This window comes from Bemisia tabaci, chromosome 3, assembly GCF_918797505.1.
Source record: "Bemisia tabaci chromosome 3, PGI_BMITA_v3".
NCBI classification, from domain to species: Eukaryota; Metazoa; Arthropoda; class Insecta; order Hemiptera; family Aleyrodidae; genus Bemisia; species Bemisia tabaci.
The window spans coordinates 26,487,522-26,511,013 of NC_092795.1; the positions used below are offsets into that span (position 1 = coordinate 26,487,522).

Sequence of the window (23,492 nt, forward strand, 5' to 3'; positions counted from 1 at the left end):
TTTTCACTCTTAAATTATATTTTCGCCGGAAAACATGCGGGATTGTAAAATCTCTACAATCCTGTGATCCTAGGATTGCAAGCTTGCGATGTGCACTGTTCGGAAATTACATACACCGGATACTGGGTAGATTCGACATCATAGAGAAGGAGATAAGACTTGAGCGCGCACTGTGGTATACGCGCAATGCATGAAGTATCCAGCAGACTTGTACGGCGCTACCATACGTCGCGACACGTGCTCCGTGATGTACGCGCAACGCATGAAGTATCCTGCGATCTTGCAAAGCGCTACTATGCGTTCCGCACTATGCGCGCCAGCCCTGCGCCGGCCGCACTGTGTTCGACGAGAAAATTTAAAATTGAGGCGTCAGCGTTCGCCAGGACGGATTTTGTAGTTTTTGTACAGTTTTTTTGGAATTTTTGCCATTTCAAATGATACAATTCTACATAAAACCCAACTAATTTTCTTCTCTTCATTTATATATTTTTATACATAATTTTAAATAGGAGCATGCAAGTGAGACAACTTATACCTGTAGGCTCCCTCGTTGCACGTCGCTCCATTTTCTCCTCGTCTTTTTTGTCTATTGCTGTCTCTATCACTTTCAATAATAGGCCCATTATCACTAAGAGGTCTCTATTTGTTTCTGTGCGAAACCTACAGTTCGAGATGCATTCCACGTCATTCGGCAACGCCGATGAGGTCACCAGAAAAAAAATGGATGCATCTTATTTCGTTCTTCCACACATCCACATCCAGAGTTGAGCACTTTTCGGGTGTCTTCGGAAAAGTTTACTGCTCGCGGATTTACCTCGAGATTGTGAAGTCAAACGGGGAGCAATCGAGACAAGGGCGGGGCGCCGTGGAAAAAAGTTCGAGGAGCGGGAATCGAGAGGGAAGGAGGAGGGTTGAGAAAAGGGTGACGTAATGAGTGGCCTCTCTGTCAACTAAGGGCGTGGTTCGTTCATCCAGTCACAAGCTCAGAGCACCCACGTACTGAACACTAAATACTGATCGGAGAAAGCTCTACGCCCCGTGTTTTTCGTGGTGAGGTTACGAGCGGAGTGCACTGCGTGAGAAAAATCAATCTATACTCAAACCTCTCGATACTAGAGTCCCTTTATACTGAGAGATAAGACAACATCCCCTCATGGAGTCACAAACGGGAATGAAGATTACACAAATTGAACGTTTTTCGTAAACTTTGATCGGCTCATTCTCAAATCAAATCAAAATCAAAAATCGATAAAAAAATAAAAATAAATAAATAAAGAAATAAACAAAAATACTTTAACTTTTATTCTATTATAAGAGTAAAAATTAATACATTCTTTAGTTAAAAAAGATGATAAATGAATATATAAACAAATGATAAAAAATAAATATCTTCTCACCGCAAAAAAATTGTGGAGATTACCATAAAGCAAAGCGGAGGTGCTAGAATTATAGCATTACAACACAATGTATTTTAGAGGAGATTGAAAGAGGAGACTTCGTTCGCGTTCCCTCCACTGATTTCTGTCAATGGACGCGCTTTCGCGTTGTTGAATGCAACTATTCGTACTCGACGGCTGTCTATATTGCATAAGCAAAAAATGAAGGCGCATTTTCTTATACCTTCGCTATAGTGATTTAGAAAACCACATAGTTAGTGGCCTCAGCAGGCCGATTATTGAAATTATGAATTTTTCTGGAGGATAAAACTGAGAACTGAGAAAGAATGGAAGAAATGGAATATTGGGGTTTTCGGCTTCGCGTCGATTGGACAACTACGGCAACTGCGTCACGGGCCCTTTATCTAGAGGGAATAATCGACTGACTAAAGGAGCCCCCTGATACTGGCCCACAACCCCTCCGAAGGGTTTCTAGAATTAGTAAAAAGACTCAACCGAATCGGGCAATAGAGGTGTCGTCAGCTAAACTGGCACCTTATTCACATATCATTTGCAAGCGACCAAGATGAAGCCGTCCAACAGAGATCAAGGATGGACCACGCTCACATCCAGAGACAAGAGACCCTTCACTAGTATTTTGGCACTGGTGGAAGCGTTTACTTTCGGAACTTCATCATTCTATTGCTGACCTACACCTACATGGTTGATGATTAAGAACGTGTTGGCAGTTTCGTTCAGCAAACAAGCCGAAATTTTGGGAACTTGTTTGGCACATGACGTCATCCGAAGCTCATCATCCACCATGTAGGTAAGTCAACAGCCGAAATAAGAGTGGTAACTGTTGCTCCCTTGCAATCGTCCATAAGGAATTGTTGAGTTCCCGAAAGTAAAAGCTTCCGCCTGTCGCCAAGAAGTCAGTGGAGGGGCTCTTGCACTGAAAAAAAAAACACATTGGATCTAGAGTCCAGACTCTTGAAAACATTGACAAGAAATAGGACTCTTGATTCAATCAGATTTAAATCAAAAGGAAATCCGCTCAAACTAAGAGGCTTGGTTCTTGATTTAAGCTTAAATCTGATTGAATCAAGAGTATTTTTTCTTGTCGGTGTTTTTAAGAGTTTGGACTCTAGATCCAATGTGGTTTTTTTTCTTTCCAATGTGTTTTCGCTGACATCGCGATCGCTTGCAAACGAAATGTAAACAAGTTTTTTTATTTCCCCCCCCCCCCTAACAACCGTAACAACGAGTCCCAGGCAACCATTGTTTGAGACCATCAAACTCGGGTTACTTGGCCGGGAATCGAACCCGGGACCTCCCGATCATAGAGCTAGCGCTACAACCACTACACCATAGGAATGGCCATCTTAACTGACGGCGCCTCTAGCAAAATGCATATTGAAAACTGGTGACTTACAAGACAGGCGCTTATCGGCAGCAAGGTCCTCCTGCAGGAGATCCAGGTGGTGATGTCCGAGGGTGGTGGAGGCGGGGGAGGAGGGCCTCGGGGCGGCGGACGGGAGGTCGGAGAAGGCGGAGGAGGGCGTGGAGGGGTAGCGGCGGTCCTGGAGGGCGGCTTTGGCCTTCTCGGAAAAGTGCTTGAGCTGCTCGAAGGTGGAGGAGTTGCAGGCGAGGCGGTAGGCGGCGCAGCCGGCCCAGTCGGGAGGCCCCACGCCGACCCCGAGCATGTCCGGACTCTCGGTCTTGATCGCCGTCCGCTTGAGCTCGAACGCCGCTGCCGCCGCCGCCGCTGCCGCCGACTGGTACGAGCAGGACGACTCGTACATCCCAACCCTGCAGGGTCCTCGTCCAAGGGCCCGCAAGCTTCACGCCTGCAACATGAGGAAACACACTTGATAAATTTTCAAAATAAATAAAAAAAAAAAAAAAAAAAAAAAAGTGTCTCCACAAGAATGCGGGGGAAAGGGTTAGGCCTTGTTAGAGTCCCTTTATACTGAGAGTCAAGACAATGTGAGTCAATTTCTGGATGGCTCCCGTATTTCGGATCTCAAAATTCGAAAAAAAAAAAAGGACAAGTAGCTGAAATTATGGAACGAATTGATGCTATTATATCGCACGTCGCTCTGAAAAAAAATGGCAACCATCGAATCACCTTAATGTATATCGACGGCCAAATTGCGAAACTACGTATCTCCATTGCGGTGTTTCTGGATGTTAGCTCTTATTTTATTTTTGCGAGGTCAAACAACTGAACCATATGAGTTGAATGCATACTGAATATTCTGTCAACATAAAAAATAAATCAAGGAAGTACTCAAGAAATTATCACAAACAGTTTCGCGCAGAAAAAATAAGTATGGCAGGAAGTCTGCAAGGTCGAAAACAGAGATACGTGATTTCGCACTTCAGCCATCAATATTGGAAGCTTGTAAAAAGACCATATCTTTCTAAGTGATGAATTAGATCTATAAAATGGAGTTTCAAAGCCAGCTCTTCATCTGATTTGGGTAATTCCACCCACACAGGGTACGCGCTCAGACGCGGAGAGAATGACGGCGCCTGAATGCAACTATTCGAACTCGACGGTCGCCCGCTTTGCATAAGCAATGTATTGAAGGCGCACCGCGCCGGTTTCCGATCTCTTATATTCTAATAATAACAACAATAAGCCTGATGAACGATGATCGCAATGGACCATTGAGTGAGTTACAGTGAGAAAATTAAAACACCCAGAGACATTATTTCTCGTGTATGAAGTAATATAATGCAGAAAGCGTTGAACTTTTTGGAAATCTCAGGCCGAAATCGTGGGTGCGAGAGGAAGGGTATCGATAAGGACCGTTTTTGAGCTCATCTTAGCTGATGTTTCCTCAACCCTACGATTTTTTTCCCTCATTGAATGCCTAAATTTTTGCGGAATGCATCAGGATTTGGTCAATTCCGGGATATTTTAAGGTCTAATACTGGTTTGCATATAGATATGAAAGCTACAGCGAAAAATGCGGATTTTCCGGCATTTGACCGCGCAAACCTGCAAAACGCGCATTTTTGGCCGAAATTGGCCTTCAGGTCTATACAAACGCTAATATTAGATTCAAAAGGAAACCAAAAATGACCAAATCATCATACCTTCCCTAAAATATAGCCCTTCAATGAACAATTTCAGGGTGGGCCCAAAAAGCCCTAATTGATATCCCTCCTTTGGTGCGTTCATTTTCGGAGACTTTGCAAGCAAATTTTTTATTGCTTCACTTGAAAGTGCTTAAAGAGCCGATTTCACAGTATTTTTTTATAATTTTTTTCCGAGAAGGGAAATATTTTAAAAATAGATTTAAAAGTGAGAAAATGCACCGCCGAGTGACGGTATCTGGCGGCATTTCCCATTTAAACACACGTATTTCAGCAGATCAGATCATTTCGTCACATCTTCTCCAATAATCGTTCAATTCATGAACCAAAAGTATCATCGTGTTCAGCTACTCTGTATTTCCCACTTATGCCGTAATCACACGCTGAATTTAGCCGCTGAATGTGGAAGTCAACAGTCATCGCCCAACGGCTGAAATTTCGCAAATTCGAGTTATTTTCATCCAGATGTGTTATCAAATCTACTCGAATAGTTCAGACAAATCCAACATTAGTCCGATGGTTGCTGAGAATCTTTGCTGAATTTTGCACGTCACGCGCAAAATTCAGACATCGGGCCGATGACTTCCACATTCAAACAACATTCAGCTCCCGCATTCAGCGTGTGATCGCGGCATTAAACACGAAATTCATCAAATTTCAGACACCTGCAAACTCTCTGATTGAATCAGGCATCTCAGCAAGCACCCAGAATCAACGTGCGATACATGGTCCGTGGAAATTCACCTACATGAAATACATTAACTGGAGAGGTGGATTTCCGCATCGAATCTGAACGAACGGGACATGGAAGATCCCTGTCGGGACCATCACGAAGCGAGTCAAGCTCACCCGCGCTTCCCTCGCGACGGCGACTTGTTAAATTCGCATACTGTTATGCGATACTACCTTTTTATTGCCGCGGAGCGTGCCGGCCCTCCCTCCGCGAGTCCCAGTTTTCGGCCCATCATCCCGTTCCTGCGTTCTCCTTTTATTTATTAATGTTTTTTTCGCTCTTCGCCTCCCCTTAAATCTCTTTGTTGGTTTGTCATTGAACCGAGCGACGCTCCGCTGTTAGCTCTGGTTTGTTTTTTTATGGCGAGAGGAGAATTCTCAGTTATTTGAGATTTCCAGGGTGCTTAAACGTGATGGAGTCAGGCAAGAGGACCCTTCACTGAAAAAAAAATCTCGGTGTATTTACTAGGAAAAGGGTAAAATTACCAAGAATTTAGGGTTCTATTTGATCCCAGTTTTTTCTTGGTGAAATGGTCATTTATGGAATTGGTGATTTTACCGAGAAATCTCGGTAAAATTATTGAACTTTCTCGGTAATTTTACTGGACCTTGGTAAAAACGCCAATATTTTTTATCGACTGTGGTAGAATTACCGAGATAAAATGGCAAAGTTACCGGGAATTGATTACCAATAAAAGTGGTATTCTTACCTGAAAAAACAGTAAAAATACCGGTTTTTAGGTGAGCTTGCCAGTCTGTCTTTGTAAAATTACCAATAACTGGTAAAAAAAAGTGAGATGGTAAAGGTACCAACGGACCTTGGTAAAAACGAGAATAATTTTTTTTCAGTGTTGAGGTGGAAACTCGGAGCGTTTATTTAGTACAGCGAAAAAACCTATCTGGAGTCGGAAACTTTTTAATCGCTACTGAAATTTGGTTGAAATTCTAGGTGATAGTGGGATGGCATTAACCAGAATCAACTTGCATGCCGCGCGTCTCATGTTTCCTCTTCTTTTATTTTCTCACAGAAACAATACCTAAGCAGCATGACACCTTGAAAGTTTTCGTGAATTGTCCATTCCATGGAATGTGAATAATATGCTCACAAAACATGGCAGAATATTTCTTAGCCTTGTTCAAAAAAAAAAATGAACACGAGAAGAAATTAAGTAACATTTGATGTAGTTTGGTCAATTTTATTACTAGTGCTGCATGCCGTCCAATTTGGACGTATTCATGTCGAAAAAAACCATATGTACAAATATGAATTAAATCAAATAAAGCTATGAGCATATGATTTGCTTACTTCATGTTTCTTCTGATTTCATTCATTTGTACATGGGGCTTTTTAATATAAATGCGTTCAGTTTGAATTATCAACTAATTAGCAAACTATTTAATCATCTGGTGCAAAAAATTGTGATCCCGCCGATCAACTATTGCACGTGTGCATTCTAGTTGTTTCTGAGAAACTTGACTTAACTGTCTTAAGGGAATTATCACTAACAAATCTCTCACCTGTGAGTTCAACCCTTTAATTTTCCTTAAGTTGTTAGGGTATTTTAATTTTTTCATTGTATTTGTACCTTACCCTTGCGTAACGGTCCATTGCTGTCTCCGATCAGTGGGCTAAATAAGCAGGTCTGCATGAAAAATCTTTTTAAAAACGCTGGAATTAGGATGGTTGTTCACATGCAATTCTCAGAGTTGAGCGCGGAGATGACCACAGTTTTTCCTCTCTACTCGCCATTTTTTCGGTATTATTAAACATTTATTAACAACGGGCTTTTCCGAGAAAAATTTAGTTTTACGGAAAACTGGTGCACCAAAGAGAAAAAATATGGTCATTTGCCGATGAAACAGCCTGAAATACCTATGGATTCACGTATACTGCATGCCTAAAAAATCTTCCCCGCTATGTCTGATAATGAGGTTCTCCGCCGTACGATCCATTTGTTTGGCATCCCATCAATTTGTTTTATTCGGGTATCCAAAGAGGCTTATTCTCTTCTTACTTTTTGCCGCTAAAGTGTAGAATGACTTTATCTCCAATATCTAAAAATTCTACGTAAACTCGATTTTTCCGGCACGTAATTTTTTAAGCGTGCCAGTAGGGCTCGCTTTTTGAAATCACTCGGATGTACCATAGTACAGCACACAGATCAACCAATGCTATTCAACGGGTCGTCCAAATACTTTTTTCCTCGCACCCGTTTCTTTGTCTTTGAACCATTACACTGTCAAGCCCTGATGGTCTTTTACCAAAAAATCTAATGAACTGCTAATTGGAAACCCTTGAGAACATTTTTCTGTCAAAACCGTATTATTCAATTTGACAGAAACCTCATAGGAGCTTTCTTACGTTCGGAGGACTCAACTCTAGAACCTTCTTTCCCGCCAAAACTCTATAGCCAATGAGCGTCTTGCACTGTAAGTGCAATCTGTGATGAGCCTCGTGACTCATTATACTATGTACTAACCATGGCCCCGCCGAAATCCACTTAAACCACTACAGTTATCTCGCGATATAGCTTTGGGTGTCCGGTTTCGAGCAAGGCAATAAAAGACGGCGAGGCGATTAACCGATTAACCATTCACCGTGATGCCAGGATCCACCAAATTTTCTCAAAAATTGTTTTCCGTCTATTTAGCGAGTTTTTCTTTCCTTTCCGTTGAAGTACAAATAAAAAGAGACCTCATTTGTACAAATCGGCCGAATAGGAGAGAAGTTACAGTTCGAAATCCAAAGAGATTAACTGAACGCGATTTCGATGCACGGCAGTTCGCCCAAATCACGGTCGTGCGCAAATGCCGCATATCAGCTTAAAATCAAGATAATTGGACGGAATCCTTAAAATTAATTTACATTCAACGTTCATGAATCAATATTTTCTCCCAAATTTAGCAAAAAGTACCAATTGATGCAAAAAGCAAAGACGTGAAAATAAGAGGTATTTGTCCAACATTTCAGTTATTCGGCACGCTTTTCCAACATACTCATGTTGGATTTTTTCTTCTTGTTTTTTTTTTTTTTTTTTTTGGGGGGGGGGAGGATTCCTTAATGATGGGAAAAAACTAAGATCATCTCTGGCTTCAAGAGAAAAAAAGAAAATGGCGATCCTCCGGTCAGACGTCTAAACAAAATAATTTTCAATTCCATTCAGATGCAAAACAAACGGACCAGTTTCGTATGGGGGTATATGGGGCAAATTATGCTATTTAACCAGGAAATCCTCGTTGTCCGGCACAGAGGGAAACATTTTTAGGCAAGCTATACACGTTATCTCATGCAATTTAGGCTTTTGGATCCGAAAATGATCTTAGCAAGTCTTCACCATGCTGTAATTTCTTAGCAACCTGAACTCTCCTCGAAACTCCCATTTTTTAGGGACATCTCGATTTTCCGGAAAAGTAGTGGAAAAATCTTAGGTCAATTACGGATGATTTTTGTTGGTTCCTTTGTTTTAGCACAGATCTGTGTCATTATAAAATCTCAACTTATAGAATATTGAGCACGATCCTATGGAAAACTAGTGCACCTTCAATATTTTGCCTATACAATGCGGACGACCGTCGAGTTCGAATAGTTGCAATGAAGGCGTCGTCGTTGTCCTCTCAGTATCCGAAGGTTTTTCATGCCCTTTTCCTGAAGATACTATATTTCCAAACAAAAAAATATCACACCGGAAAAAAATTTATCCGTAAAACATGCTGAAATCATCAATTAAGCAGATTTATTTTATAGTAGATTATTTTATTTTATCCTTGTTCTTGCGCTGACGATTATACCTTTTCGTCAATGATTGTGTTTTAACTGGCTTATTCAAGTCTGTTCACCTTTGCCACTTCTCTTTGACAGCGTCGGTTTAAACACACTAATCATTTGATACAAGTTGAGGTAAGCAATGATTACAACTTGTCGTAAAAGAATAAAATGTCCCAAGCACGTAAATGTCCAAACGTAAGCATGCCCAATCCATATTCATGCTGTCAAAATGTCCAATTATGTAGAAAACCCAATAGGGACAATATGACCAAACACAAAAATCACCAAATGCCAATTTACCTTCTTGGTATTGTTAGCAACGTATAATTTAGAATGTTTTTATGCTGTTTCTAGAAAGTTTGTGTGCTGCATCGTTGGCTGAATCACGCTCATCTTGCGGTTTTTTACTTACCGGTGAACATTATCAGACGTTGCAATAAATTTAGCCTCCAAAAGAAATTCATTGCCTGCACCATGACCCTGCCTGAGCCACTGACAGAGGTTCTGAGTCTAGATTGTACCAATTGTAAAGAAATGTCGAAAAAATTGTGTAGTTCTGATGATATTCTTTATTTTACTCAAAATAATGAAATTCCCAACACACGTTATAGTTTTAATTTTTTAACTAATTGAATTCAATAATGATTCGAAATACTTTCAAATCATTCGCCGAATCCAGACTGTTAAAATATAAAATTCCTTGGACACCTCGACGTTGTATGACATTGAATTAGGAAAGAAACCCATGGAAACTAATCTAGTCCTCGTTAGAGTTACAAACCAGTTAAATTTTGAGAAAAAGGAGGGGAAAATAATTTTTCTTATGAATTGTTTGCAAATCCTCGAGTGAAAAATTGTTGAACTGGAAAACTCTATAATGAAGCGGAAACCCCGCTTTGGAATCCAATGAGTCCAATCCCCTTTTTCGATGCTGAGCACATTCTATACTTTGGTCAAATGTTTAATAAAAGTTTGCATTAATCATATGAAAATGCGATTGGAATGAATATTTTCTGCAGCTCCGAGCAGCGTCAGAAAATTTTTTCTGCGTGTCTCTCAAAGGCGGGATTTATAGATCTTCAACTTCAAAATGCTCTCATGGTCAATTTTGATATATGTTGTACCAAAAGATGCAGAGCTAACCTTTCTAAAATGCAGTAAGGTCATCGTTGGATTTCATTTTTACTCATTTGCAGAGGCTCTTATCCCTAGTTCAATTATATAAAACATTTTTCCTGAATTTTGGTGATTATTATGATTTAGCCACTTGAGAACAAGTCAACTTTCAAGTGTTAAGGACCTTGCTTGGTTCCAAATGTATGCAGCATGTCTAATGACACTGCTAGTAGCATACACAGTTTAATAATTTGTGACAACAGATGTTAATTTTCCGAATGTAAGTAAAGTCTTCCAATATTTTTTCAATGCAAAACGTTGTGGCAAACGCTCGCTATCAGTTTTGGAACCAAACTGACACTGTGAGTCAGACCGTACGAATCGGAAGGAATTTTAATTTGAACACTGCACTTCCATCAATAGCAGATGAAAACCATCGTAGATCCTCGAGTTCTAAACAATATTCAAGAATCAAAAATGAATGTTTTCATTGTCTATTATCTTTTTAAATGTTCTGCTAAGCAACATGTCAAAATTATCTTAGGTCAGATTGCTCAATAATTAATCTTAAGTGACCAGTTACTATGAAAGAGCACTCATTATGCTGTTCTTGTATCGACCAATTTGAAAGCACAATGCGTCGGAGAAGTACTAACAAAATCATTTTAACTTCAGTTCATTATTAGTGGATGGAGCATAAAATCAACTACGGACAACGCGTGAATCAGTAGGATAATCCCGTAGGCAAGCTCGTTTTGAAAATTTCCATCAGGAGCATCGTATCTTTCGTCAAATGAATGATGTCATGCAGTTTTAGTGCCTTGACCCTTACCTTATCCAGCAGTCCAACAGAGAATTTTGCGGCTGGGCGGGTAAAAGAACTAACCTCAAAACGCGCCGGAACGAAGGACGCTCAAAACTGGAAAACACTTTCACCTGTCGGTCATTTTTTCAAAGCGCACAAAGAGACCGGAAACGAGGGCCGCATGGCCGGGAAAACCCGACGGAACAACAGGTCCGAAACGCCTCGCACGAAGGAAGTGACGTCACGGAGGAAGTGACGTCAGGACGAAAGGCGGCTGGAAAAAGTTGGCAGAGGTGAGGCGCCGCGACAGGGTTATTTAATGAGCGCGGAATTTACATGAAAGGAAACGGCCGGGGGCCGGGGGGGGGGGGCGGGGAGCGGACGGCGCCAAAAAAGGCGCGAGCCGAAGATTGATAAAAATGGCAAATTGCGGAATCGAGAAAAGCGCGGTGCGCGAACAAAAAGGCGAGCAATTTCCGGGGGACCCGACCGGGGAACGGCCGGAACACGGAACGCGGGAAGACCGGAACAGCGGAACACCTGAAGAGACTCGGAACCGCAGGGCCCGGCGGAAGTCGTATCACGAGTGGATCGCGCGGGCCCCGAACAGCGGCAACGCGGCCGCGGGGCGCGGGAGGGGAAGGAAGGGGAGGGCGGACGGGACGACCTCCGGAGGAAAACCAACCGGGACACCGGGAGGAAAACCCCGCGCGAGGGGGCCGCGAGCCAATAGGGCACGACTAATCGGCCGATAATTCAATTCGCCGATCCGACGCGCGGGCTGCGCGTCGCCGCGCCGCTTCGGACCCGCGCGCGCATCTTCCTCCTCGACCCCCCGCCCCTCGCAGGCGCTCGTTCATCCCCGTCCCCTGGTGACGTCGACACGACTGGAGCAGGGACTGGATTCTTGCCTGTGCCTCGGATTCGCCTTTCTAGCGTGGATTCTTTTGATGATGACGTCATGACGGCATTTTTTTAACGGCCGAGTCACTTTCGGTTCGCACTGGAAAAAAAAAACACATTGGATCTAGAGTCCAGACTCTTGAAAACATTGACAAAGGTCAATAGGTCCCGGGTTCGAATCCCGGTGGTGGCGTCTAATTTTCACGGAATTGACGAGTAGATCTGCTGAAACAGATTCTCCTCGGCCCTAATCCCTGAAAATTAGAAAAGCCTGGAGCATGGAGCCTGATGTCTACGGACACTAAACATTGTCTAAAGTTGGCTGAAGGTGCTATAGACACGAAGCCATTAAACCAGCAGAAAAAAAAAAAAAAAAAAAAAAAAAAAAAAAAAAAAAAAAATTGACAAGAAAAAGTACTCTTGATTCAATCAGATTTAAGCTTGAATCAATTGGAAATCCGCTCTTAATAGGCTTGGTTCTTGATTTAAGCAAAAATTCGATTGAATCAAGAGTATTTTTTCTGGTCGATGTTTTCAAGAGTCTGGACTCTAGATCCAATGTGTTTTTTTTTTCCAGTGTTCCAATCGGAGATAACCTATTCGGCCGTGCTAAGGTAGAACGCCGTATGAGCCTTAAGACGTTGCCAAGGTTCCTCCGATAAAAACCGAAATTACTGGGAAAATTGCGTGTATTATTTTCCAAAATTTTCAGACAGTTTTGTACGCAATTAAATCTAAAATATCTGAAAATTTCGAGGAAAAACATGCATAAATGTTGTCAATACTACGTGCTTTATCAAGTATAGTAAATGTCCAGTGGCCCGCAATCGTTTTAACAATTCCGCTCATTTTTTTATTTTTAAAGAGGAAATACGAATATATTGAATTTTCTGAATATTCCAGGACAAATCGCAATCTGAATTTTTCAAGTATTGGCTTTGAAATTTTAAAGAAGTATCAAAGAATATTAAAGACCAAAAAATATCTGCAAACATTACTTCGACCCCTAATTTTAAATCCCTAATTTTTAAACCTTCACACTATAATTTGAATCATTTTAAGCAGCACTAATATCGTAATCAATGGACCGATTTCAACCTCTCATTTTAATTGCGTTTTGTCTCACATTGACTTTAGAAGAGCTCACTTTTCCCTAGGATGAATCCTAGTGTATGAAAATTGACAACTGTGCTCTTCAACTTCCTCCATCATTTCTCCATTACATCACATCTAAGAAAGTTATTTTTTTCCTTTAATTTTGTATATGAAGGTTGAAATATCACGGGGAAGAAAGTGTTAGGAGTTATCCTCTAAAATTGTGGCACTACGACAATTTGTTGGATGATACGGACGTTCCTAAATAATTGTGGTAGAACCGCAACTCAAGTTAGGGTAGTACCGCGCAACATTTGGGTAAGTAACCTAATTTATTGGGGTACGACCGTACGACCACAATTAATTCATGTACTACCACAATTAATTGGAAATGTCCATATCACTCAACAACCTCGTGCTTTTTTTATCCGTGATAGGTTCATCAACATTAGATCATATGCTCTAAACTTAGCCGAGAGAAAAAAAAGAAATTAGGTATGGGAACACAATTAATGATTCGGGAGATACAAAAAAAATCGGAAAATTTGATCATGTTTTATTTAAAGTATAAAGCACTGCATAAAATACGTAATGCTCCATTTTTTATTTTTCGACCCCATCCCTTCCCTTCTCATAATGAGCTATAATATCGGTCTGATATCACGCTAATTGCAAATCTTCGCGTGGCAGGGTAATTGGACACCAAATAAATATGGCATAGCATAACATATATACCAAACGACATAAACCCCAAATCTTGCAGGGTAGGCATGCTGCTAACTTATGGAAAACCGGTACGCCTTCATGTTTTGTGTATGCAACACTCACAGTCCTGAAACACGAATAGTTGCATCAAAGGCAAAGGATTAATATAAGCGCCAAACTCCTTAATCCATGACGGTTCTTTTTTCATAAATGGGTACATTCTGCCATGAAGATACACTGAAAAAAAATTCTCGGCGTTTTTACCAAGGTCCGTTGGTACCTTTACCATCTCACTTTTCTTGCCAATTATTGGTAATTTCACCAAGACAGACTGGCAAGCTTGCCTAAAAACCGTTATTTTTACTGTTTTTTTTTTTTCAGGTAAGAATACCACTTTTATTGGTAATCAATTTCCAGTAACATTGCCATTTTATCTCGGTGATTCTACCACAGTCGATAAAAAATATTGGCGTTTTTACCAAGGTCCAGTAAAATTGCCGAGGAAGTTCAATAATTTTACAGAGATTTCTCGGTAAAATTACCAATTCCATAAATGGTAATTTTACCAAGAAAAAACTGGGATCAAATAGAACCCTGAATTCTTGGTAATTTTACCCTTTTCTTATTAAATACACCGAGATTTTTTTTTTTCAGTGTAAATGGGTGCAATCTGCCATGAAGATAGTAAAGATACCTAATATCAAGTTATGAGGGCACACTCCTGCAAAAGCCCCTCAAGATTTAGTGCAACAAAAACATAACGTGCCCTCGCAAATAAGAAGTATATATCTCTTCAAGCGAGAACGGGAATCTGGTGAGCTATTAAACGAGCGAGCCGCGAGCCTGCCTCGAAGCATCCCGAAACGTACCCCGGTATTAGGGGAGCCGCGTTTCGTCATTGGTCGAGGAGGAGAGCGCTGATTGGCCACTCCTGCGCGTGTGCCCTCCCACGGCCCGCCCATTCCCTGGGGACACGACGAGACGCTCGGCTGACTTTGCCTGAGGACTTCCCGAATCTTCCCTCCTACTCTGCCGTGCTAAGGAAGAACGCCGCATGAACATTCGAGAGTTGTCAAATTGCCCCGGATAAAACATGTGTTTTTGAAGGAAATTCTGCGTATTTTTCTGTGAAATTTTCAGACGTCTCAGATAGAATTGCGAACACACTGAAAAAAATCTCGGTGTATTTACTAGGAAAAGGGTAAAATTACCAAGAATTCAGGGTTTTATTTGATCCCAGTTTTTTCTCGGTAAAATTACGATCTCTGGAATTGGTAATTTTACCGAGAAGTCTCGGTAAAATTATTGAACTTTCTCGGTAATTTTACTGGACCTTGGTAAAAACGCCAATATTTTTTATCGACTGTGGTAGAATTACCGAGATAAAATGGCAAAGTTACCGGGAATTGATTACCAATAAAGTGGTATTCTTACCTGAAAAAACAGTAAAAATACCGGTTTTTAGGTAATCTTACCAGTCTGTCTTGGTAAAATTACCAATAACTTGTAAAAAAAAAGTGAGATGGTAAAGGTACCAACGGACTTTGGTAATAACGCAGAGAATTTTTTTTCAGTACGTTTCAGATAGAATTGCGAAAAAAATCGTCTGAAATAATTGAGGAAAGAAATCCACAATTTCCTAGTAAATTAGGTTTTTATTGTAGAACATATGGCAACATCTGAAGGCTCATACGGCGTTCTTCCTTAGCACGGCAGCACTCTTCTGTCAGGTTCCTCAGACCCGGATTCATAAATCGTCACTGTAAAATATCTGAGAGTAGGTTCGAATGTTCACACTGACTTCTGAAATGTTTGAACCAATCCTCTTTTCTCATTTGGTATTTTTTTTTTTTTTTTTTTTTTTTTTTTTAGACCTTGTGTAGCCGTCCGCACCTACTTATTCAGTAATTAGCGGTTCTCTATTAAGATGGAACCCCGTGCTAGCGGGCATTTAGGGGTGTTTTATGATGTGGGCCGAAGCCCAAGTGGCCGAGGCCAAGTTGGGGAAAGGGGAGAATGCATAGGGATACTCGTGGTGATTGATCATCGGATGCACCGACCTATTGGTACACCTCCCGACCGCGGAAACCGTAAACGGGGGGAATTACACCTACCACCAGGAGTATCCCAAGCAGCTGCTTTGAGCTACCCGGGGAGGCCCCCCCTCGTGCAAGCATCCAGGGGGACGGAAACCGTATGGTGGCGGGAGGAATTACACCTACCTCGCCAGGTGAACTCAAGCACAATCCCCCCCCACCCGGGAAAAATGGTCGTTGAGGGGCTCATTGACCATATTCTATTAAAATATGGGGACCCGAAGGTCTTGAGGGAGATTTGTCACCAGCGCGCGTGACTTGCTAGAAGGGGGCTTGCTAGGCCCCCCGGTTATTATGATTGGTTGCGCTATAAAGGTCTTGGAGGAAGTTTCATAAAACTACCATCTGGCCAAAAAATTGGTCCCCCGCGTACCGCCCCGCAACGTACGGGGTGCATTTGGTATTTATTCACTCGTTCATTTTTAGGGAAAATGTTTTTTGTCTTCTTGCACAGGCAGGAATGCTATGAATGATGGATTCAGAACGTGCATTCCCGAAACTATGATGATAATCTGTATCTCATTTTATACGCTGGTAAAATAGTTGGTAAATGAACATTATGTTAGATTGAAAAAAACAATGTACCTTATTCGAACAAAAAGTTAAAATGTTTTATTTATGTAGAACATTTTTTAGTGAGAGAAATATTTTAAAGTTAAGAGAGCTTTTTTTGATACAAAAATTGTAATGTGTCATTGACGACAAAGTTATCTCTCTTTGAAATAAATAAAAAAAAAAACTTTTTTAATCTCAGACAAAAATTCTTTAAATCGGAGACGAAGACAACATTTTATGAATTGAAAGAGGTTTTAACCTTTTTCATCCCAAAGCAAACCCCTTTATGCCAAAGGCAACTCTTGTTAAAATCAGCACTTTCTTATGAAAGATAAATTGTCGCAAATCTAATTAAAATCAAGATGTAAGGCACTGACATTTTCTTTATAGTTCGAAAGCTTCTTTGAACTTATTTGACACTCGGTGTTATTATGTTGGTGAGGGGGGGGGGGGGGGGTGTTGGTAGCGGCACACGCAGTATTTGATTCCCTTAGTGTATTTTCTCGTTAGAAATATTTGTCACCTTTGTTAATATTTTAGTTTGCTTTTCTGCCAAATCGTTACCTTACAATTACAATTCCATATTACAAATTCCATGGCTGGAATGCGAAACCGCGTATCTCTATTGCGGTGTTTCAAAATCTCCGCACCTAGTTCATTTTTTCGAAGATTAAACAAGTCACCTTCATAGCTTGAAATTCATACTGACTATTCTATTGATGAAGGAAAATCAAGGGAGTTTTCAAAATAATCACGTTAATTAGTTTTCCAAGGATAAATAAAGTATGCTGGCTGGAAGTCTACAACGTCGCAAACGAAGGTACACGGTCTTGTATTTCAGCCATCGCTTTGTATTTGTAATCACCTTACCTACTTCCTCTATTCACCTATCACTTCTTGCTTTTGTTGCTTTGAATTTTACTTTTCTGTAATTTTATCCTGCACTTATTGTCCTACTGGTCTGTATATTTTGACCGCTTGTAATGCATTTTTATATTATTTACTTCAATTCTTGTGATATTTTATACTAAATGTGCTGAAAATCAGGGCCGGATTAAGGGGTGGCCACATGGGCCGCGGCCCATAGCGGCAAATATAGGGAGCGGAAAAGTTTGCAATTTTTATTAAATGTAGCCACAAAGAAAAATCAGATCCAGAAAAAAAACTACGAACGAAAAAAGGTGACAAAATTTCTCATTTCCTGAGAGTATATCTCTAATTTTGTCGTCCTTTTGTGATACAATGGACAGCACCTTTAATTATTCGAGTTAAAACTAAGAGAGACATCGAACACGGAATTTGGCCTGGACCGGCGCGGCGCAGAGAGCAATGATGACGAGAACGTGAGATGAAAAGGAGAAACCCTCGGCGCGGCGGTCGGCATGTAACACATATTAGCGCCTACAAGACTGCATGAATACTTCACGCATTGCGTCAAAACAGTGCGTACAGCAGCGGTCGGCCCGAAATGCATAGCGCATGTAAGACAGTAGGAACTAGGGGGCTACGCCCCCTGGCCGCTACGCGGCCCAACCCCCCGAAGGCGCTCCGCGCCATCAATGGGCCGCTTCGCGGCCCTATTTTTACCCTCCTATTAGTATTAGTTTTATTTTTCCCCTAAAAAAATTCGATATGAGGTATACTTAATAGAATGAAATAATTTTTGGTTTTGATGAATAAAGAAAAAAAAAATTTTTGAAGTCAAAAGGACGCGTTTTGGAATGACTGCTTGATGAAATATTACAGTAAAACAACGATCTGTTTAAATCGGATAATTATTAAGTATCTCTGGAGGCGGGGATCGAACCCACACCTTGATCAATGTGGACACTTCCGACGTCGTAGACGACTCGGCCACCGCTCGTCTTGAGGTAATCGGCGGAAATCTTGTGTAGATAAGTGTAGAGCTGATGCGCAGGCTACACACCTACTGCGCAACCTCCTCGACCACTGCGCATCCTCCCGCGCATAGCGGTAGCAGTCCCGGAGCACTCTGTAAATTCACTCACTTTAATAACGTGATTTTAAAAAAACCTGGGTCCTTTTTCCAAAATCTGATTAGAGCGGGCTCATCTAGAGCCTATTACCTGTCGATTTACGCAAAAATCATGGAAATCGGCCCAGTAGAATGCTCAAACGAACTATGACAAAACACATAAATTTACATTGTTTATATGGGAGAATTCGCAACTTTACCACGTAATATAAAAAAACCTGGGCCATATTTTCAAAATCTGAAAAGAGTTGGCTTATCTAGAGACAATTGCCCGTCAATAGCCGCAAAAATCATGAAAATCGGCCCGGTAGAACGCTGGAACTAAGCGTCACCAGTTTCGCAAAATTAGGAGGTCTTGGAGCTTATAGTATAGATACTTCACGCATTGCGCCAAATACAGTGCGGTCAGCGCGGCGCGGCGGCGGAAGTTAAAATTATTAAACCACATTTATGTTGGTTCTTTCATAATTTTTTGGTTCATTTCTTATAAATGGAGGGCCTTGTCCATACAGAGATAGGTTTACGAAACTTAACCTTCGCGCCAAGTTACGTGAACTTTTACTAGTAGTGTTGACAGGGCTTTCACAAGTGATGTGACCAACAACGAGTAAATGCATCTTATACGCCTCTCCCCCTCCGGCACGTTATACTTGATGGCTTTTATTGATATTTCAAAACGAATGAGAAGGGGGCGGCAAAATACAGGCGGCCCATGGGCGGTAAGTAAGTAAATCCGACCCTGCTGGAAATGCCATCATAATGCTACTTCACGTGTAAAATATAATTTACCACTCTAAATAACGACTTGCACTGGTATGTTTACACCTCCCACTCATTTTGCATCCAAAGTCACGCATGATGCACTTTGAAAACTAAAAATAATTATTCACTCCAAAGTTTCCCTGGAGAGGCAGTGCTCCCATCCATTCACGCAGGAAACGCTACTGCTTATTCACAGTATATAAACAGTTCGAGTCTTAAACCAAGCAAAGTTTGAGAACAACGCTTTAAGATTACGGTCCAAACGCCTAACACCCAACCGCAGTACCAGCTCCTAACCATCTTTTTATCCGAGTGTCGGCTCTATCTAGATCCAAACGCCCCGAATATCATCGCAACCTCCCCCAAACATCCCGAAACTTTTGTAATTACACCCATTGTCGTCTGAAAGTCAAACCCCGCTCCACGACCCCCAGACATATCGAAAGCACGCAAAACTCGCGACTGCCGAGGGAAGGTTGAAGAGAGAGGGAGGAGGGGCACGTGTGTGGATCGGTGATAAAAGGGGATGGACGCAGGGCCGGAGGGACGGAACAGCGAAACATTCAATTGAGCGGCAACGAAGACTAACTGCGCCTCGCAACAGATTGCAATAACAATGCGATAATTGTGCCTGTGTGTCGACCGCAGTTTGCCCTCGATACATCGAAATTCGATATTTTAGAAGGGCTATACAGGGTCGATGTATCGACGAGTCGATTAGATCGGGGATACGTCCGGAACGACCGCCCAACGAGGGATTATGAATATTTATGTTTGTATATTTACGTGTACTCCCGCGCTATGTTAAAACGGCGTGTGATCATACCAACGTTGCCAAATTTCCTTCGATGAAATATTAATTTCTCAGGAAAATTATTGATATCCCTCCTCAAAATCATCATATACTTTAAATTCGATTGCGAGTCAAGTTCTCGGAAAAATTTGCCGAAAAATATTCAGAACTTTCCTTGAAAAATCGTTTGTTTCATCGAGGGAAATTTTGCAACTCCTTGGGGCTCATTGGACGTTTTTCTTCGATGCGGTTGTGTATGAGTGTGGCTGTAACTAGGTTGTGATTAATAGCTCCGTAGCGGGAGATTGGAGGAGGGGGGCTACTTTGTGGACTGGTGCTGTTAACGAGAGAGGGCGGCCGACGCGGTGCTATCGACAAGATAATGGAAATGAAGGAGGGAGATGGTAAGATTACGCCACCCTCCGGGAGAAATTGGGAGTGCCCCTTTTCCTACCCTTGATTTTTCGGTGTTAAAGAGACCAGGGACGGGGTTTCAGTTTTAAGACGCGAGAGACGAGGAGAATGAACAAGATTGATTTAGGGGTGAGAGTCGGAAGGATTGAATGTTAAAGGCGCGACTAAAGTCTTCCACAGGTAGACTAAATTCAGAATCGAGTAATAACTGTTTTTGGATCATTTACATGAAGTAGAATAAATTGTCTGTTGGATCATTAGATGTTTCAATTGGACCGCGTTGAACAGAAAGAAACCAAGCGACATCAGCTGTTGTCAAATTTAATTGGGCTATTTAATTTTTTACATGAAAACGGTTGGGCGGATTTTCATGCAAATTTCAGCGAATTTTCTCCATCGTATAAAACAAATTCTTGAATATTTTCAAAGGAATCCGCAAAAAAGTTGTCTCGTAAAAAATCAAATAGTCCAGTAAAATTTGGCAATAGCTGATGTGGCTTGGTTCCTTTCTGTTAAACGCGGTCGAATTTGTAATTCCTGGACGAGAATTCTCGTTTGATCAACAGGATATCTCCTTGTTTCAAAAGGTGTTTTCTGGTATTTCAAAGAAACGCCCTGTCATTTCAAAGAGATTTCTGGTTCACTCACACCCAGGGATTAACTGAAATTGTTTTCTCAAGATACAGCCTATGTGTCATTAGTTTCCCTATGCAGATAGGTGTCAATGTAGGTGAGCCAGATATAGCGCTTCCTCGTTGCGAAATAAATAGCCAAAGAGAAGCTGAAAAAAAGAGACTACATACCGCAGTGAGGAGCTATTATTTCTGACCAGTGGCGTGGCGTGAATTGCGATATATCGATTGATATGCCATTTAAACCTATGAAAAAAGATCGATTATCAGGGTGTTCGCAGCGAACATCTTGGTAATCGATTGTTTACCATAGCTTCAAATGGCGAGATATCGATAATCGATTATTCACGCCACGCCACTGTTTCTGACTCATCCAATCATCCAAAGAAACATACTAATTTGCATCAGGAAAATAATGGCACATATCGATGGTGAAACTACCAGACCACGTATCTCGTTTGCAGTGTCTAAAAATCTCCCCTCTCATTTTATTTTTTTGGAGGAGAAGTGTTCAATATCATTCCTTGATGTTTTCAAATAAATTTTTTCGTACTGAGGGGAAAAATCACGGAAGTTTTCAAGAATTGACTTTATGAGCAGTTTCCTAATTAAAAATTAAAGTATGGCAAGAAGTCTGCAACGTCCCAAAGCGAGATAAGTGGTCTGGTACTTGCACGGTCGATATGTCACGTCTGAGCTGAGCCTGAGATATTAGTTCCTCATTGCTAAATGTAGGGCATTGGACTAAATTTTTCAATGAAGAATTACTACTTTTGGCTCATTTTAGAGCCAGAATAATAGTATTGTTAGTTTTCACCGCAGATAAGTGCATTTGTGGATGACTCAAAGTTGCAATATCCTTCTTTTCACAATGTAGTCAAAAGGGCCGGTACCCGTTGTTATTAAGAGTTGAAAAATTCCCGGAAATCGGACCATTAGATCTTTAGAGCGAATTATGGCAGAAAATGGAAAGTTGAATTATTCAAATGGGAAAATTCACAATTTCATCACGTACCTAGTGCTAAGAAGACCTGAGTCATACTTCGAAAATTTAAAGAGAGCAGTATGCATGTTCATCAAGTGGTCATTGTTTGCCGATCATCTGCGAAAATCACGAAGTCTAGCCCAGCGGATCTGTAGAACGGATCACGACAAAGAATGAGAAATCAAAGAGCTTATGTATCCACCATTAAAAAATATTTTTAAAAAAATACTCCATGCGAAGTAAATATGGGGCATGGGTCAAAAATTTTCTTACCTTATAGTCCATGTAAAATCACAGTCAGATATTTAAGTACATTTTCGTTTCCTCAAGAAAATTCACTCTATTATGATGAAACAAAACAGATATTGGTGCTCGAAAGCACAATTAGTTTGAAGTATTTTTTTTTCTTAGTATGAAACATATCAACCATGAAACTTCTAAGGACAAAAATTACATTTTCGGGAGTCTGAGGGGGAATTTACCCTCAAAAATTTTTAAAGCTTAAAAAAAATTAATTTAAAAAAATTATTTAATAAGGAATTTATAATTCGTTTCCTCTTACATTAACTGTGTGCTTCTAAAATGTTTCGAAAGTTACACCATCAAAGCTTTGAAATCAAAAGAGTGTAATAGAGCTTACAACCAAAGAGCGAATCTTAGAAGGACTTAAAGTGGTGAAAAAAGGTCAGGATCAAAATGGTACAAACCTATTTTGTCTTTTAGAAAATATGCTTGATATTATCGGCTTCAATTACTTTTAAAATTTTCAAGTCTAATCACGCCGGTTCTAAGCTGTAATTTAAACATTAACTCAAAGAAATTCATAATGCCAAAGAAAGGCATTTGGGCTTTTTGGGGTTTTTTTAAAGTCAGGATATGAAGCATATTACGCCGTTTAATCTTACGTGCCTCATTACTCCCCTACAATCAACAGAAATACAGACCCACTTACATGCGATGAACCCAATATTACTACAGAAATTCTGAAACTCTTCACCTCTCTTAATGTAAAAATCTAAATTTTCGTATATACTCCCATTTTCAAAATTATCTGTAAAGCCGTTAATAGCCTGAGACGCTGAATGTCTTAAAATTATACTAACTAACTAACTAACTATGGTGATATTCTCATAACCACCCGGGAGTTAGATTTTTGAAAGCCCTTGGCACGAGCGAAAAATGAAACCGTGAAATTATGGTACTTGATATTGGCACTCGAAAACTTGGTTCCCCTCTGCTCAATGCAATCCGCCTCCGATCCTGAATTGAACCAAGTTCTTGGTAGACAACATTCGTGCCTCGCTGCAATCCTCGCGCCTCGCCTCCAGTACTGCCCTGATAGCGAAGAGAGCAGTAAGTGCTTTTGTGTATGAGCCACGGTTAAGACATGCTTTTATGTGTCTCGAGGCTCATCGCAACCAACACTTACTGCTCTCTTCGCGCTATCACGGCAGAGTAAGTGGGCCAAGCTGAGCAAATAGACGCAATCGAGCCAATGTCACAGATCGGTGTGGTCTAGCCCTCGGGATTTTATGATGGGAAGAAACGAGTTATTTGCCTGAGTTATGATCAACAAACACTCTAGTTGGACCAACGGGTAATTAACGCTGCCGTAACCGACTAACATTGCCGAAAAATAAGGTCATCTTCAGG

At 41.0% G+C, this 23,492-nt stretch overlaps 1 protein-coding gene and 1 long non-coding RNA gene across 2 annotated transcripts in view; both read right to left on the minus strand.

Annotated features, from left to right (window-relative positions):
• Positions 1 to 11,507, minus strand: part of Ets65A (DNA-binding protein D-ETS-3) — a 124,922-nt gene extending 113,415 nt beyond the window's left edge. Inside the window, exons 1-2 of the mRNA XM_019042502.2 lie at positions 10,931 to 11,507; positions 2,812 to 3,226 (exon numbers count right to left, since the gene is read on the minus strand). Coding sequence (XP_018898047.2) covers positions 2,812 to 3,181 — 370 coding nt within the window. The 5' untranslated portion in view covers positions 3,182 to 3,226; positions 10,931 to 11,507. The remainder of the gene's footprint in view (positions 1 to 2,811; positions 3,227 to 10,930) is intronic.
• Positions 11,508 to 13,443: 1,936 nt separating this feature from the next.
• Positions 13,444 to 23,423, minus strand: LOC109031164 (uncharacterized). Its single transcript, XR_002008768.2, has 3 exons — positions 22,547 to 23,423; positions 21,870 to 21,988; positions 13,444 to 13,733 (listed from the first exon to the last, which is right to left on the minus strand). It is a non-coding gene; the product is annotated as an uncharacterized lncRNA (long non-coding RNA).
• Between the last annotated feature and the right edge of the window lie 69 nt (positions 23,424 to 23,492).